This window comes from Pristiophorus japonicus, chromosome 8 (assembly GCF_044704955.1).
Source record: "Pristiophorus japonicus isolate sPriJap1 chromosome 8, sPriJap1.hap1, whole genome shotgun sequence".
Lineage (NCBI taxonomy): Eukaryota > Metazoa > Chordata > Chondrichthyes > Pristiophoridae > Pristiophorus > Pristiophorus japonicus.
Window position 1 is genome coordinate 107,928,321 of NC_091984.1, and position 17,339 is coordinate 107,945,659.

At 41.7% G+C, this 17,339-nt stretch overlaps 1 protein-coding gene across 2 annotated transcripts in view; it reads left to right on the forward strand.

Moving 5' to 3' along the window:
- The window catches only part of kif14 (kinesin family member 14), a 167,089-nt gene extending 150,090 nt beyond the window's left edge, over positions 1-16,999 (forward strand). For both annotated transcript variants that reach the window (XM_070887287.1, XM_070887288.1), the window contains exons 29-30: positions 13,106-13,241; positions 14,746-16,999. In XM_070887287.1, coding sequence (XP_070743388.1) covers positions 13,106-13,241; positions 14,746-15,155 — 546 coding nt within the window. In that variant the 3' untranslated portion in view covers positions 15,156-16,999. The remainder of the gene's footprint in view (positions 1-13,105; positions 13,242-14,745) is intronic.
- The last annotated feature ends 340 nt before the right edge of the window (positions 17,000-17,339 follow it).

Consider the following 17,339-nt stretch of genomic DNA (forward strand, 5'->3'; position numbering starts at 1 on the left):
ATATTAAGGAAACGTGTGATCCTGAATTTTCTGGGGTCTGTGGGGGCGGGAATGGAGGCCGGTCGGGTGGGAAATTTGAAAAAAGTGGGAGCCGGTTGGGAACCTGCCGTCATCCTATTCCCACATGCCTTTCCCTCAGCGTTTGCTGGTACAGCAGCAACCTGACCGGCAGACGAGGGCGACTTAATTGAAATAATTATAACCTTGTTTACAGACAGTTAAGAACATTTCCCCTCCCCCTACATTTTAAATTTCCCTGGATGGCCATGAGATTCTTGCTGCTCGGGAACCACGTCTGTCAATGTGAGGCAGGAGTTCAGTGGCCATTGCTCCAGCTGATTACTTGACCGCATCAAATGTAGTTAAAAGCTCCCACCTCACAGCTGATCACTTTCCTCAGGCAGAAGCTGTTGCTGACTGCATTCCCAACACAGATTCTGCAGGCTGCAAGTGTTTCCTGCAAAGTCTCCATCCAGTGTCACCTCATTGGAAGAACCTCTCTCACCATTGATATTGCTTCTGTCAGCTGTACTTCACCTGTCATCTATTCCATCAACATGACTGCCGTTTATACTATCTCACCGTAATCCTCAGAATCTGACCACGATGAGCCCCAACACCAGCAGCACCAGTTACACCAGCACCAAACTTCTCCGCAATCACCCGATACTGTACAGGACAGAGGGCATCAGCACCCAAGCGCATTGCTCATGTTGGAGATGGACTCCTCCATTCTCTTAACATTAACGCGCTCGCAAAACCTGTTGGACCTTCCTGCACCTCCAAGATTGCCCTCTTTCTGGGTGCCCCCCGAGGCTTGACGTCTGCATGCAGCAGAGCTAGGAGCATCCTGTGCCCTCCGGTGAGAACTCTCCACTGCGATCCCTGTCTCCATCTGCTCTTGCTCACTTGTGAGTTGGGAGACACCAGGTGACAACATTACTCTATCTCATGTTGGCCCCACCCAGTGTGTGTATCTGTGCTGGTGCTGGGTGCGCTTGTAACTGGTGACCGTGCACCCTCAGAGGCTGGAGGCTCCTCTGAGGAGTCGTCATCCTCTTGCTCCTGGACAGTGGGGGGGTGGGGAGGGATTCTTGATGGACCTGTGGGCGAGTAAAGAGATGTTCGAATATGCCATATGAAGAATGGGTACAGATACCATAATGCACATGATGACCATTCACTGGATGCTGATATCAGTCCCCATATGAGTGACTGATGTATGACAGGTAGCTGTATGGTATGTAATTTTGTCATTAGGTAGCTGAGATCTCCCCCCTCTCCATCTCCCACCTCCAGCTGCTCGGTGGTTCCAGATATTTCTAAAGCTGCCTCCTCTGCTGTTGTAAGGTTTTCAAATGATGGAGGGCCACTGCCAGTTTCCCCCCCTTGCCCTCATATTTTGGGCTCTCTTTTCCTGCAAGGAGGGAAAGAAGAGAAAGTTGACTGAGTGATGGAATGAGTGTAAAGAATGGATGGATTAGATCGTTAGAGGGGGTCTATGATGGAGTGGGGTGCCAAAGCCAAGTGGCCTCCTTGTGTATTGTTAGTTGTGTATTGCACTCGGATTAGGGTGAGTGTGAGAGGCGGCTAGTGAGATGGGAATGTGAAAATGTAGATAGAAAGAGAGGGATAGATGGATGTGCACAGTCAGTTGGTATGAATAATGTGCAGGAGGGGGGTAGAGAAGGCAAAGTGATGGGGGTGTGATGAGAAGCATAGCAGGATGAAATTGAGTGTGGTTTTGTACTTGCGTTTCATTGAAATGTTTGCTGCAATGCACCCAGGTCCTTCTGATCACATCCCTGCTGGTGACCTCTGCAGTCTGCAACCAGGTTGTTTTGGTCTCCTGGGGAGGACCCTTCCGCTCATTGGAAGGGAAGAGGACCTCCCTGCATGCTCTGACTCCCTCCATAAGCGTATGGAGGGAGTCATCAGAGAACCTGGGTGCAGCCCTCTGTCTCAGTGCAGTCATTGTCAAAGTGTTTGCAGCATTCCAATGCTGTCGTGCACTGTCAGCACTATGTTACATTAACCTGCAAATGTAAGGTGGCCATGGCCCCTTTAAAGATTCTGGCTGAAAACACATCATGAATGACGTCACCAGATCCGCACCATTTAATTGGGCTGGGAAACACACGGTGTGCTTAGTCGGCCCCATTAACACAAAGGCGTTCTGTGAAGTGGGATGGAGCCAACAACAGGCTCGCGACCCGCCATGGTGGCCACCCACACCGGACCCGCCCAGAGGTGATTGCACTATAAAGGGTACAAAGGGGATTTACGAGAATGTTGCTTGGACTGCAGAATTTTAGCTATGAGGAAATATTGAATAGGCAGAGCTTGTGTTTTTAGGGACCGAGGAGGCAGAGGGGAGAATTGAGGTGTATAAAATTATTGATAGTGGATAGGAAGGACTTATTTTCGTTAGCAGAGTGGTCAATAACCATGGGGCATAGATTTCAAGTAATTGGTAGAAGGATTAGAGGGGAGTTGAGAACGGTCTGGAACTCCACTGCCTGAAAGGCAGAGGGGGGGGGGGTCGGGGTAGAGGCAGAAATCCTCATCACATTTTAAAAAGTACTTGGACATGCACTTTAAATACTGTAGCCGATAGGATTACGGACCAAGAGCTGGAAAGTGGGATTCGGCTGGATAGCTCTTTTTCGGCCAGCATTTTTTTGGCCGACGCGATCGGCCAAATGGTCTCCATTTGTGCTGTCAATTTCTATGATTCTAAGATAAATTTGTCAGTAGCTATGGTGCAAGTGAAAAGACATAACTAAAATGATCAGCCCTATTGTTTTAAAGTAGCCATTTGTTGTCATATAGATGCTGGGACAGTTCCATCTCAAGAATTTGCTTTCTGTCACGGGAAAGAGTGAGGGAAATACAGAAAAAAAATGTCTGACTGCAGAAGCAGAAATTGCTGGTGCAGTCAGTACAAGGAAGAATATGCATGATTTATTTTACCCCCTCAGTTGGATCATTGAGGACAATCTGGGACACTAGTAAGTGGTCATATGTTTTTATTTAGTGAGACCTTTTTTGCACTTATTAAAATGTAAATGTCTAATGGGAGTACTTCCCTTAGCTGAAGGCTTGAAAATAGGTTAATTGTGTTAATTTTAAATAGTTGTATTCTGAAAGCAACACAATAGACTGAACTGCTGTCCAATATGCAATAATTGGGACTTTGCCAATGTTTTGTTGCATTAATGCACTGTTGTGTTTTTGAACCATTTGACCAGGAAAGTTGTGTGGTGAATTCCCAGTGTGTGCTGAATTAGCTGATCTTAGCTGGCAAGCTATAGGAACATTTAAGTTAGCTTTACTGTCCCCATGACGAGGAAGCACAAGATTGGTTTCCTGTTTCTGATTGGTATTCAATTACTATATTAAGTGATGTGTAGACATTGGCTGATGCCAGGTTTGAATACAGCTGTGGTACTTTTGTACTTTTACGGACACCTGCTGTCCAGGCTTTCACATGAATGGCTTCTTAGGTGAGATACCTGTGGCTTGCAAATGGAGCCAGCACTCAGTACGAGTCCTTTCTTTCAGCCCAAAAGGAATTGAAGTAGCAGAAAAGGAGAGAGAGTGCAGTAACTGCATCAATGGCTTTCTGCAGGTGGCATTCTACCAGTGCTGGCCTCTTACTGTATCTATTTTCAGAGTGTTCAACGATGCATATATCAAGCTCTACATTGCATTATGAGAACTTTCACTCACTTTCAGCTGTGGCTCAGTGGGTAGCACACTCTCTTCTGAGTCAGAAGGTTGTTGTTTCAAGTCCCACTCCAGGGACCGAAGCACATAAATCTAGGCTGACACTCCAGTGCAGTATTGCGGGAGTGCTGCGCCTTTGGAAATGCCGTCTTTCGGATGTAATACTAGGTAAAAGTAATGGGACTAAAAGTGGACAAATCCACCTTGCATCCTAGGGTCTTAAAAGAAGTGGCTGCATAGTGGATGCATTGGTTGTAATCTACAAACATTTCCTGGATCCTGGGGCGGTCCCAGCAGATTGGAACACCGCAAATGTAACGCCCCTATTTTCAAAAAAAAGGAAGCAGACAAAAAGCAGGAAACTACAGACCAGTTAGCCTACCATCTGTCGTTGGGGAAAATGCTGGAGTCCATTATTGAGGAAGCAATAGCAGGACATTTGGAAAAGCATAATTCAATCAAGCAGAGTCAGCATGGTTTTATGAAAGGGAAATCGTGTTTGACAAATTTGCTGGAGTGCTTTGAGGATGTAATGAGGAGGGTGGATAAGGGTACCAAGGGATGTGGTGTATTTGGATTTCCAGAAAGCATTCGACAAGGTGCCACATAAAAGGTTACTGCACAAGATAAAAGTTCATGGGGTTGGGGGTAATATATTAGCATGGATAGAGGATTGGCTAACGAACAGAAAACAGAGAGTCGGGATAAATGGGCCATTTTCTGGTTGGCAAACAGTAACTAGTGGGATGCCGCGGGGATCGGTGCTGGGGCCTCAAATAATTACAATCTATTAACAACTTGGATGAAGGGACCAAGTGCAATGTAGTCAAGTTTGCTGATAATACAAAGATGGGTGGGAAAGCAAGTTGTGAGGAGGACACAAAATCTGCAAAGGGGTATAGACAGGCTAAGTGAGTGGGCAAAAATGTGGCAGATGGAGGAAAATGTGAGGTTATCCACTTTGGCAGAAAAAATAGAAAAGCAAATTATAATTTAAATGGAGAAAAATTGCAAAATCCTGCAGTACAGAGGGACCTGGGGGTCCTTGTGCATGAAACACAAAAAATTAGTATGCATGTACAGCAAGTAATCAGGAAGGCAAATGGAATGTTGGCCTTTATTGCAAGGGGGATAAAATATAAAAGCCGAGAAGTCCTGGTACAACTGTATAGGGTATTGGTGAGGCCACACTTGGAGTACTGCATACAGTTTTGGTCTCCGTATTTGAGGAAGGATATACTTGCATTGGAGGCTGTTCAGAGAAGGTTCACTTAGGTTGATTTCGGAGATGAGGGGTTGAGTAGGTTGGGCCTATACTCATTGGAGTTCAGAAGAATGAGAGGTCACCTTAACGAAACATATAAGATAATGTGGGGGCTCGACAAGGTGGATATTTGCCCTCCTAGGGGAAGCTAAAATAAGGGGACATAGTCTCAGAATAAGGGGCTGCCCATTTAAAACTGAGATGAAGAGGAATTTCTTCTCTCAGAAGGTTGTAAATCTATGGAATTCTCCGCCCTAGAGAGCTGTAGAGGCTGGGTCATTGAATATATTGAAAGTGGAGATACAGATTTTTGAGCGATAAGGGAATAAAGGGTTATGGGGAGCGGGCAGGGAAGTGGAGCTGAGTCCATGATCAGATCAGCCATGATCTTATTAAATGGCGGAGCAGACTAGAGGGGCCAAATGGCCTACTCCTGCTCCTATTATGTTCTTATGTGATAAACCGAGACCCCGTCTGCTCTCTCAGATGGACGTAAAAGATTCCATGGCACTATTTTGAAGAAGAGCAGGGGAGTTATCCTCTGTCCTGGCCAATATTTCTTCTTCTTCGGCAGTCCCCCGGAGTCAAGGATGATTTGTTTCCATGCTAAAATGAGTTCTAAGGTGACTGATGAGACCAATGCGGGATCTCCAGTCTCTGTCACAGGTGGGGTAGACGGTGGTTGGAGGGACGGTTGGATGGCGTGCTTGATTTGTCGTACGCTCCTTCCGCTGTTTGTACTCCCGGCGAAGAGACTCCGGTGCCTTCTCGGATGCTCCTCCTCCACTTTGAGTGGTCTTGGGCCAGGGATTCCCAAGAGTTGGTGGGGATGTTGCATTTTTTCAAGGAGGCTTTGAGAGTGTCCATGAAGTGTTTTCCCTGCCCTCCTGGGATTCGCCTGCCGTGACATAGCTCGGCGTCGAGTGCTTGTTTGGGGAGTCTGTCCGCATGCCCGATACTAATGTGGCCCGCCCACAGGAGCTGATCGAGCATGGCCAATGCCTCGATGCTGGAGATGTTGGCTAAGAGAGGGCGCACCTATCCTGCCAGTGAATTTGCAGGATTTTGCGGAAGCAGTGTTGGTGGTACTTCTGCAGTGCTTTGAGGTGCCTACAGTACATAGTCCATGTCTCTGAAGCATATAGGAGAGTGGATATCACTACTGCTCTATAAGACCATGAGCTTGGTGCTGGGTTTGAGATCCTGGTCTTCGAACACTCTTCCTCAGGCGGCAGAACGCTGCACTGGAATACTGAAGGCGGTGTTGGACTTCGTCATCGATGTCTGTCCTTGCTGATAGTAGGCTCCCAAGGTATGGAAAGTGGTCCACATTGTCCAAGTTCTCATTGTGGATCTTGATAACCGGGGAGCAGTACTATGGAGTGGGAGCTGGTTGGTAGAGGACATTTGTCTTACTGATGTTTAATGTGAGGCCCAGACTCTTGTGCGCTTCAGTGAAGATTTTAACGATGTTTTGGAGTTCGGACTCCGTATGCACAAATGCAAGCGTCATCTGCATATTGTAATTCAATGACCGAGGTTGGAGCAACCTTGGATCTGGACTGGAGGTGTCGGAAATTGAACAATTTCCTGCTTGTACTGTAGATTAACTCCACTTCAGCGGGGAGCTTGTTAAGGGTGAGATGAAGCATTGCAGCGAGGAAGATTGAGAAGAGCGTTGGTGCAATGACACAGCCTTGCTTGACCCTGGTCTGCACTTGTTTTGGGTCTGTGGTGGATCCATTGGTAAGAATCACTACCTTCATGTCATCGTGAAGCAGGCGGAGGATGGTGACGAATTTTTGAGGACAGCAGAATTTGATATGGCCAATATTTATCCCTCAATCAACATAACAACAAAGCAATTTATCTGGTCTTTATATTGCTGTTTGTGGGAGCTTGCTTGTCTACAAATTGACTGCCCCGTTTCTCACATTACAACAGTGACTATACTGCAAAAGTACTTCATTGGCTGTAAAGCGCTTTGAGGCGTCCAGTGGTCATGAAAGGCGATATATAAAATCCAAGTCTTTCTTTCTTTTTCTTTGATAAATGAAATGGAACCTGTAGAGCATCGGTCGGTGTGCATGTAATCTATAGTAGAAATTACTTTTTTAAAGCTTCAAATGTTGAAGTAGTTTGTATTTGTAGAAGAACACACATGTTTTTTTCCCAGTGATGAGAGTTCAGGGTCTGTACAGTTATTCATGCTCCTTTATTGTGTAGAGGAATAGTTTTATAAGGTGAGCTTGCTGTAGGTGCTGAAAAGAAAGAATGGCATCCAAGCTAGAGTGGTTCTAATCAGCATCTAAAACCCAGTTCTTTGAAGTCACTAAAGTTTTTGAGATTTACTTGAGAAAATTGAGTGCCGGGGTATTGATGTGAGTTCTGTTTTCATTGCTATGCGGTGGATCTTTTTTTTAAAAGAAAGTAACTGAAAAACTTTTATAATTTAAATGGTAATTTGTCAATGCAGCATTAACATTTAGAATGGCAATTTATTCTTTTGTAACATTTAACTTCAAATTGGGGTTAAATGGTCATTAATAAGCAAATTGGTTTAAATAAAAATGCCTGCGATTTTGCCATGATCAAGGAATCTACATTGTAACTTTCGCAAATAATATATATTAGATTATATATAATATATCGAGCCATCTTTATTCACTACCTTATTTAAGAAAAGTATCATGTTAACCTGATATTACTATAACTCATTGAAATAGATTCTGTTATACTTCTGTCTTGAATATATTAGTTTTGTGTCTCAGCTTGAGTTAAATTAATTCAAATGAATTTTCCAGATTTAATATAGGATATTTTGAATTAATAGGTAATGCTATACAGCAATTAGTATTGTTGGGCTCTTATTTACCGAGCTGTGAACCTATCCATATGTTCACACTCATTTACTGCAGATTGTGTACCCCATAGAATTCTTATCTGGACAAGACAGATTCTGTTATCTCCAACACCACGTTCTCTTCCGTGGCAGACTGCAAACAATTTGTAGATTAAGTCAGCATAGACAATAGAAAATCTGCATTTTCTATTGTAATAATTCGAGTCTATAAAAGGATTAATGATTGAAACCCTTTTTTAAATTGCTTGTCAATTATCCATTGGTCTGTTCACCGACTCTGCCATTTGTCATCATTTAGGCATGTTTATTGGGGAGATGCGAGCAGTATTGTTGCTACAGTAACACAATTTTGGTACTAGATAGTTTAATTTTTGTAGTAGTTAAACTTGAGTTTTAGTAACACCATTGCATTTAATTTGAATTGGGGAAAATAAGGATGCTTATTCAGCTAGTACATTTTGAGATTGTAGGTCTTTTGGCACTTGGGCATGGTGTGCAAAAGGAAATGTTTGCTGTTTTTCAAATTGCAAACCAAGGTTATTCGACATCTTGTGGTTTAACTATTCTACAGAAAAGCTGTTTTCTTCCCTGAACAAAGGAACCCACTGGCTACTTGCATTGTAATGTGTGATTTATTGAAGTGGGCAGAGAAAAGCCAGTAAGTATCTCTTCACATGGTCAGCTCTTTGTTACCTATGTAAAACACACAAAGCAAACTGTCAAGCTGCAATGTTTATATAGCAGGCAAAGGACCACGTGATTATCAGTAGCTATGAAAGACTACTTTTGTCCGATACCAAGAAGCTTGTTTAAAAATTCATTGTCCTGTTTATTTTGGTTGCTACTTGTTCTTACTTTCAGGCCAAGCTGGTATGATGAAATAATCATGAAATTGTTCATCAGATTACATGTATCTCTATAGATGTTCTTTTATTGTGATTGAAATTATATACAAATAGACATTTAATGTAAAGAATTTGACATGAAATTTCACTCAATGCAAGCTTATACCCGAGGAATTTGTATTCATTTTAGGGCAATTTTCTTCCCTAGTTTCCCAATCTTTTTGTTATGTTATTTGAAAATGCATCCAATTATCAGTGCTGTAACAATGTGATGCCTGGATAGCAAACTCCGCTCCAGATCTTTTTTAAACCATGAAACTACAACTTTATAAGTACGGGCAATACAAATAATTCTGTGCATGCATCATTTGTATAGTACCAGTCCTAACAATACCTCGTGAGCATGCTTTCTGTCTGTATTGGCAGAAATGCACGAATTGTAATCATAGAACCACAGAACTTTATAGCACAGAAGGAGGCCATAGAACAAAATAGAATTTGGTCCATCCTGTCTGTGACAGCTCTTTACTAGATCAATCCATTACATAGTAAATAGAAATTACAATATGAACACAGGCTATTTGGCTCAACTAGCCCATGTTTATGCTTGTCCTCTACACAATCCCAATTAACTGCCCTGCTCCCATATCACTTTATCCCTCTTTCGTTCACCAACCTATCTATCCTATCCTTAAATGTTGATCTGTAATGCACACCAAATATTATACTATTTATCTTGGTGTTCCTTAACTCTATCCATGTCCCAGGACATCTTTATGTTTTTTAGCGTTATAATGACATCCTTTGCTATCATCATCATCAGCAGCAGTCCCTCGGAATCGAGGAAGACTTGCTTCCGCTCCTGAAGAGAGTTCTTTGGTTGCTGAACAGTCCAATGTGAGAGTCACAGGTGGGACAGATAGTCATTGAGGGAAGGGATGGGTGGGACTGGTTTGCCGCACGCTCTTTCCGCTGTCTGCGCTTGATTTCTGCGTGCTCTCGGCGTTGAGATGAGAGATGCTCAGCGCCCTCTCAGTTGCATTTCCTCCACTTAGGGCGGTCTTGGACCAGGGACTCCCAGGTGTCAGTGGGGATGTTGCACTTCATCAGGGAGGCTTTGAGGGTGTCCTTGTAGCGTTTCTGTTGCCCACCTTTGGCTCGTTTGCCGTGAAGGAGCTCCGAGTAGAGCACTTGCTTTGGGAGTCTCGTGTTTGGCATGCGGATTATGTGGCCTGCCCAGTGGAGCTGATCAAGTGTGGTCAGTGCTTCAATGCTGGGGATGTTAGCCTGAATGAGGACGCTGATGTTGGTGCGCCTGTCCTCCCAGGCACAACCACCCACTCCTCCTTTATTCCCTTCCTACCTATCTTGAGAATGTTATAACCAGGTATATTAAGTTCCCTTTCCTACCCAAACTTAATCCTTTATAGCAATGAAAGTAGATCTCTCAAGTTTGATTAGCTCTCTATACATGTGAAGACTAATATAAAATGAAAAACAGCAAATGTTGGCAATCTAAAATAAAAACAAAACTTGCAGCAGGTCAGTAAGTGTCTGAAGGAGTAAGTGTGTTTTGGGTGTGACCCTTTCTGATGGAGGGCCATATTTGAGTATTAATGTAACTTCCTCTCAGATGCTGACCAACTTGTGGTGCATTCCCAACAGTCAGATCATATAATAGTATTTATGAGGGCTGATGTATTTTGTGTTTTCTTTTTCCCGACCCTGTAGCCTTTAGCATTGACTTTTTGTTATTTCTGTAATTTTCTTCCACCTCTCAACTAAGGGAAATAATAGCAAACTCCAAATTGTCAGTTCAAAAATGCTGCAGATGAACTCATTTTCCAATTTAATATGTAGAGTTTCTGCTTATTCAACAGGGTAATAGGCAAATAATTTCACCGATTAGTGCTAACAATAAATCACCTATATAAATGCTGACCAGAAGTTGGCACCATTACCTGCTATTGAGCAACTAATTTGGAGCGCTGGTCAATCAATTATGATCGACAGAGTGGGTGGCTATGACTTTTCTCCATTGTGTCTAATGGTAACTACAAAAAGACCCTGCAAAACTTTGTTTATTCCCTGCACCTTTTATAAACTGCGTATGACTAAGGCAGACTGAAATGAAACACTTTTTTATGAAACAGTTTAAGATATTATCTACCAGTGCACTAATGTATCTAATCTAACAATGTGATTTCTTACATTAGGACTTTATAAATTATGTTCATTGCAAAAGTTAGTATTTCTAGTGATGAGCTCAAAAGTTGCCTCTGAGCAGTTTTGTGTTTGTCAAAATGTTCAAGTTTGTGTTTTGGACACTGCATTCTGGCCACTTTAGGCACGTATCGATTTAAGATTTTAAATTCCAGTTTCACTCTGATCCACTTTAAGAAAGGAAGAGAAAGAACTTATAGTGCCTTTCATGACTTCAGGGTGTCCCTAAATGCTTTACAGACAATAAGTACTTTTGAAGTGTTGTCACTGTTGTAATGCAGGAAATGCAAAATCAACCTGAAGGTGTATGAGAAAAACATTGCAATATGAAGGAATCTAAGGTTAAGTCTCAGACATTCAAATGAGAGGAAGAAAATATACTAAACTATTACAGGTTACGAATAGAGTCTGCCCTAAGTGAACTGAGCACTCTACCTTTTTATTTTGGAATCATTGATGGGTCATTATTTAAGAGGGAAGTAGTTAAATTGTTGAGGAAACCACTTAATAGGTATGGAGAAAGAGGTAAAATAGATAGCTCTGATGTGGAGCGAGCACTGACGCAATGGGTTCCTTCTGTTCTGAAATTTCTGTGACTCATGAATGCAGATGTCTTGAAAATAGGCATTTTACAACTATACTTAATTTCTTGAGCTTGCCATCAGATGTTGCCACCCATATTGTCCAGCACGAGAGCAAGTGACCAAATGGCTGCATTCTTCCACTTTCACCCTTCCCTCTAAATGATGAAGCACCAGGCCTCTTCTGCATCTTCTCCTATGGTCAACAGCACCACTGTCTTTTCATCTTTCTAGTTCTGTATCCTGAACTAGCTTTGTTCCTGACTGTAATCCATATAACACAAGGCACAGTTTCAGGTGAAAACTTGGATGAAAACTGATCCATGCATCCGAATAAACCTGTTTGGTTGCATGCTTGGGTGGGAATTTGCTATTGGCAGAGTTAGAGTCTGGTAGTAACTCTCTGAACTGGCATTTGGAATGCCTGCTAGGGGGAACATTGTATACTAATGCGCCAATTTGCATGGATACAAGGCAGATGAAAAAATTGTCCCCTGAAGCATGGGATTGTAACTGTTCACAACAACAACAAACTTACAATTATATAGCACTATAATGTAGAAAAAGTCACAATGTAGTTCACAGGTCTACTTTTCTTAATGGACGTTGAGCCAAAAAAGGAGATATTTGGATGGGTGACCGAAAGCTTGGTCAAAAAGGTGGATTTCAAGGAAGGTCTTGAGGAGAGAGGTTATGACGGTATTCCATGTGACCCAGGCAGCTGAAGGCATGGCTCCTGAGGAGGGATGCATAAGAGGGCAGAGTGAGAGGAAGGTAGAGTTCGAGGGAAGTTTTAGGCTGCAAGAGGTAATGAAATCGGAAAGGGACAGATCAGAGAAAATGTTAAACATGAGGAAAACATTTTAATATGTGTACTGGGAGGCTAGGATCCAATGCAGGTAAGCAAGAAGAGAGTTGATAAGTGAGCGGGACTTGGTACGGGCTGGGATACGGATATCAGAGATATGGATGCGCTGAAGTTTATGGCGAATGGGAGGCCAACCTGAAGGAGAATTGGAATGGCTCTCTCTCTCTCTCTCTCTCTCTCTCTCTCTCTCTCTCTCTCTCTCTCTCTCTCTCTTTCTCTCTTTCTCTCTCCCACCGCCCCCCCCCCCCCCTTCTGACTTCATGCCACTAACTTCCAAACCAAAGGAAGGGGTGTTTTTTTAAGGGATTTGTCAGAAATCCACTTCCAAAAGTGTTTCAAAAAGCCACCTCTCACCTTAAGAGCATCAGACTGTTTCATTTCCTAATTGCACTGTGGGATTCTTAAGTTTTGCCGTGCTGTAGCTCATATTGCAAAGAAGAAATGTAGAAGCAAAAGATGTGATTACTGTATACTGAATGTTGTGCCAGTTAGCTCACTGGCTGTATGAGGTGTAGCAGGCTACATTGCATTGTATAGTATAATTGAGTACATCTTTAAGCCAATCTGATTGGTGTTTAAAGTGTTTGGATGAAATATTTTTAATGAAATGGGCCGATGAAGTGGAAAGTTGCAACTACATGCCAAAGTAGCATTGCTAAATTTACTAAATGCTGCAGCTTAGAGTATCTGACACCTTTTATTTTTCTTATTTTTAAAATATATTTCTGGAAGATGGGTACCCAAATCCAAGAACATGCAACCAGTCACCCAGACTCCGTAAAGAACCTTGGCAGTGTTGCTGCTGAATTGGTGAAGTTTAATGAAAGTTCTCTCAAGGTGAACCAGATGATGACTTCAGTGCTGAGAGGTAAAATATTTTAAATTATGACTTTTAATCATTCTAACTATAGAGAAGTTTATCCAGAGTAGTGAGGTACAATTTTGCCTAACATTTGATAATACTTATTCCTATCTCCAAAATTTAACTATATTGTATTTTATTCTTTTTCATTTCCCTTCTTGCAAATAAATGTATTAATTTGTAACTTTTGAATTTGAAGGTGGACTCATTTATCACAGCTGCTGTTTCCTGCAGTACTAGTTTTCCTCTTTCTCATGGTTCCAGGTAGTCATTTATGCCCAGTTGGTTGGGGCAATAATTGAAAGTATTGCTTTATTTTCTGTGATTCTGGAATTGGTTTCGGTTACTTAGTGATGCAGTGGACATCTTTCCAGATTTGACACCTGGAATTTCACTTGTAGTAGGACAAACAGTACCTGAACACTTCTAAAATATTCCAGCTGCAGAAATGAGGTTTCATTCAAAATTTAAATATTCACAGCTACCAACCTTACTACAGTCCAGTAAAGTTCCAGGTCCGTAGCAGACCAGGATTCAATTTTTTTTTAAAGTGTGAAAAGTACAGTGGCATAGGGAAGGTTATTTAATGTTTAATAAGCTGTAAAGTATTACCGTCAGCCATACTGTTACGCTTTGGGCTTTAACACTTTTGTTTTGTGCTCATGACCAAAAGTAAACCAAAACCTTCATCATTGTATATGCTGTGCATGGAATACCATATTTTAGGATTAACAATTGCCTCTTAATTACACTATTGACCACTAGAGATCATCTGGCATATCCACCACATTTTCCTGATTCCTTTGATTGATTTATAATACCATGCTTTCCGATAGAATGCATACAGGTTGGATAATGCATTGATGCAGTGAGGCACACGCAGGAGACTGGGAATACAATGGGGTTAACTGCCTTTTTTAAATGAAGTGATCTTCTCACACCAAATCTATAGCCTATTCCTGACACGTTTAAGTGACAGTAATTTTGCTTGAAAGTCTGGATGTATATACCTCCATGATTCCGTGTTGTACATAGATTGTGAATTTTCAGTACATTCACAGAATTTGGATTCTTGGCTGGAAAGAAAGCCTGTGTGAGTATTCTCCCACACTTAAACAGTCCATTTGTCTCCAGTTGAATCACCAAAATTAAAGGTGCAATGGTTGGAGAATGTTACACATTCTGTTAATGAGCAGATATTCCCACTTCATCTCATAGCTGCTGAATGCAGTCTATGTATAAATTATTTTGCACCTAAAGCAAAGTCTCTGTGTCCTTACTATTTTCCAGTTTAATCAACCTGCCCGGGCCCCCATTGACATTTTGCCTCCTGCACTTCATTTTAGATTTGGTGTGGGAATATCTTCATTTTAAAAGACTCAATGAAATCAAGACCCTAATTATCCTATTTTGTCATAATGTAACATCACATTTTTATAGCCTGAACATTGATCCTTGTTACTAGAGGTGGTAACGCTTTAATCCATATGTTTTTGGTAAACCTTTGCAGGTGAAAATGCAGCTGATAAGCAACTGAAATGGTGCATAGAAATGGTTTGTTCTTCAGCGAAGCATGTGGCTGGTAAATTTGGTAAGCTTTGGACTTTCTCCCTTGATGAGACAAATGCATTCTCAGTCAGAGAAAGTAAACTGGACAGAAAAGGACCTGAGTTAGTGCTCAGTGAAGTAGACGTGGCTGCCAACTCACTACTTGATTTAATTGAATACCTCCAGAATGAAAAGAGACATTCTAGTTGTGCAGATAGCAATGAAAAGAAAAATGAAGAGGCGATCAAGGCTTCCACAGATGTTGACTCTGCTACTTGGTGTGGTAGAGGAGTTAAGAAAATTGTATACACACTTCAAGGAACAGCTTCAACTTCAGAAGAATCTTCACCACGAGGCATACAATGGGTTTGACAGATTACCTGCATGAAATTATTACACTTTGAGCAAACCTTTAATTTATAAGCTATACAATTGTTAAAAATAATAAAGTTTCATTGCACTTAAGTTTTGTAAGTTTACAATCAACAGAATCTGATTGTTGTATATTTTTAACTTCAGAAAGGCAAACAGACACATTTAATATTGTCGCTCTTTATCATTGATCTCCAATTTGATTTTTGTAAACTCTTTAGGTATTACAAATGCACCCTTTGCTCTGTTGTAAAATATACATTTCTCCCTCTTCTTCCCTGGGGTGGGGCCTGCTGCAACCCTCAACATAAAGCAAGGGTAGATAATATGATCCAAGTGCTTTGTTAATGTTCTTTAGCTGGCGAGAACAACCTAGGAGTGATCTGGGGTAATATCCTACATTGTGTGGAACTCCTCCCCTTGGTGCCTCTTCTTGATGGCATAGCCAGAATTGGGAACTGGAGGCAGGGACCTGTATCATCTGACTCTGATTCAAAGCAAAGATGGTATTGGCCATGTTGTGCCACATGATCTCTTAGCTTTTAAAGGGAAAAACTAGTGTTTTTGTGATCCACGGTTGACAACGGTTTGGAAAAGTACTGTATACCATAGAACTTCAAATTCAATGGTTTTGTTGAATTTTACAGTACAGAGATAAATGATTAAATTCCTGCTTTTGCTGATAACTAATTGCAATTTTTAGTTTAAAATTGACCTCCGAGTTATTACCCACCTCCCCCAAACTAAAATGAGAAGCATTTAAACACATTTCCGATTGGAGCACCAGATCGCAGCATAAACAATACAAGAGAAGAACATCTGATCTTGGCCGAATCACACTAATGTCTTCCAGGTGCTCCAATAATGCGAGTTTGGCAATATTGCTATCTGAGAATTCCACAGAGGTGGCATTATAGTTTTAGGCAGCAAGTCTCCCTTAATACCAAAAAAAAATTATGGAAAAGCTACTGTTATTGATATGTGGTTATCTTCATTACAACCATATTGCACCATCCGACTCTATTCCTTGAATTGGAAATAAAATAATTGGTGGTTTGCACACTGACCATTCACTTCGGTCCAGTCTAATGGGATAAAAGGTACATTTCTCTGCCGTTGCAAGGGTGTTGCATGAAATGGGTTTGGCAGTCAATCTGTTGCTGGTGGCCACATCACAAAACTACCCATCATTTGCAATCTCTGAAAGAGGCCCTGAGGATGGTTAATATAGTAAGTGGGAACATTTGAAGTGTCATGTGGTAGGTGGGTTCTGTTCGGTGCAATGCTCAAAGCAGAGTAAAAGGAGCTTTACTCTGCAGCTGGAGACTTTGGAGTCCTTAGGACTGGAACTGGGTGACGATAATGTGTCCAAGTAATACTTACCAGCCTTAATATTCTTCCCCTTGGTGAGCAGAAAATTTACCCCACTTAAAAGTTTACACTCCAAATGAAATTCTTTGAAGTACAAAGCAGGTAGTATAGTATGGAGAGATTGGAGCCTATGAATTTAAACTGGGTACACAGTTACGGTGTCTTCTGTTTTGTAAGCATTAGTTCCTTTGCTGACTAAAAAGAATTCCACATGGTTAGACTGGCAAATGCTGTGGCTGGCATAAGAATTAGCGATTGACTTTGTCCAGTCTAGAAATGCAGTCAAAGCAAAGGGATGAATTGCACATGCATCAGATTGTTACAGCACTAAAGACAGTGCTATTTATTTGCATCACGACACATGTCTGTTACTGATCTGTATTCAAAAAGTGCCTTGTTTTTTTATGATCATGACATTCTAAGTGCAGGGAAGACCTGTGATATTTGTAAATAAACTATTGCTTTGGCTCTAATGCTGAGACTCCTTTTAATTCTATTTATCAATTTAACAAACCGTGCCTGAGGAAAATTGCTTGATAGTAAATATCATTCATAGTTGTTCAGGACAGTGCAGTGGTAAATTAATATTTTACTTGTATCATCGTATCAGTCCTCATATGATGAGTAACCAATCCTGGCACTTGTAGGTAACCTGGTGACTGGGGTGCAGGCAATTGCCCCTTCTTCCCTTACCCCAGCCAGCAAAGATGAGATGAAAAAACAGTGGGAGCAATGCCTAGAAAATCATTGCACAGCCAGTGGTCAGTTACAGAATAGCATTTATGGCATCCTGGGAGTAGATTGCAATTTTTA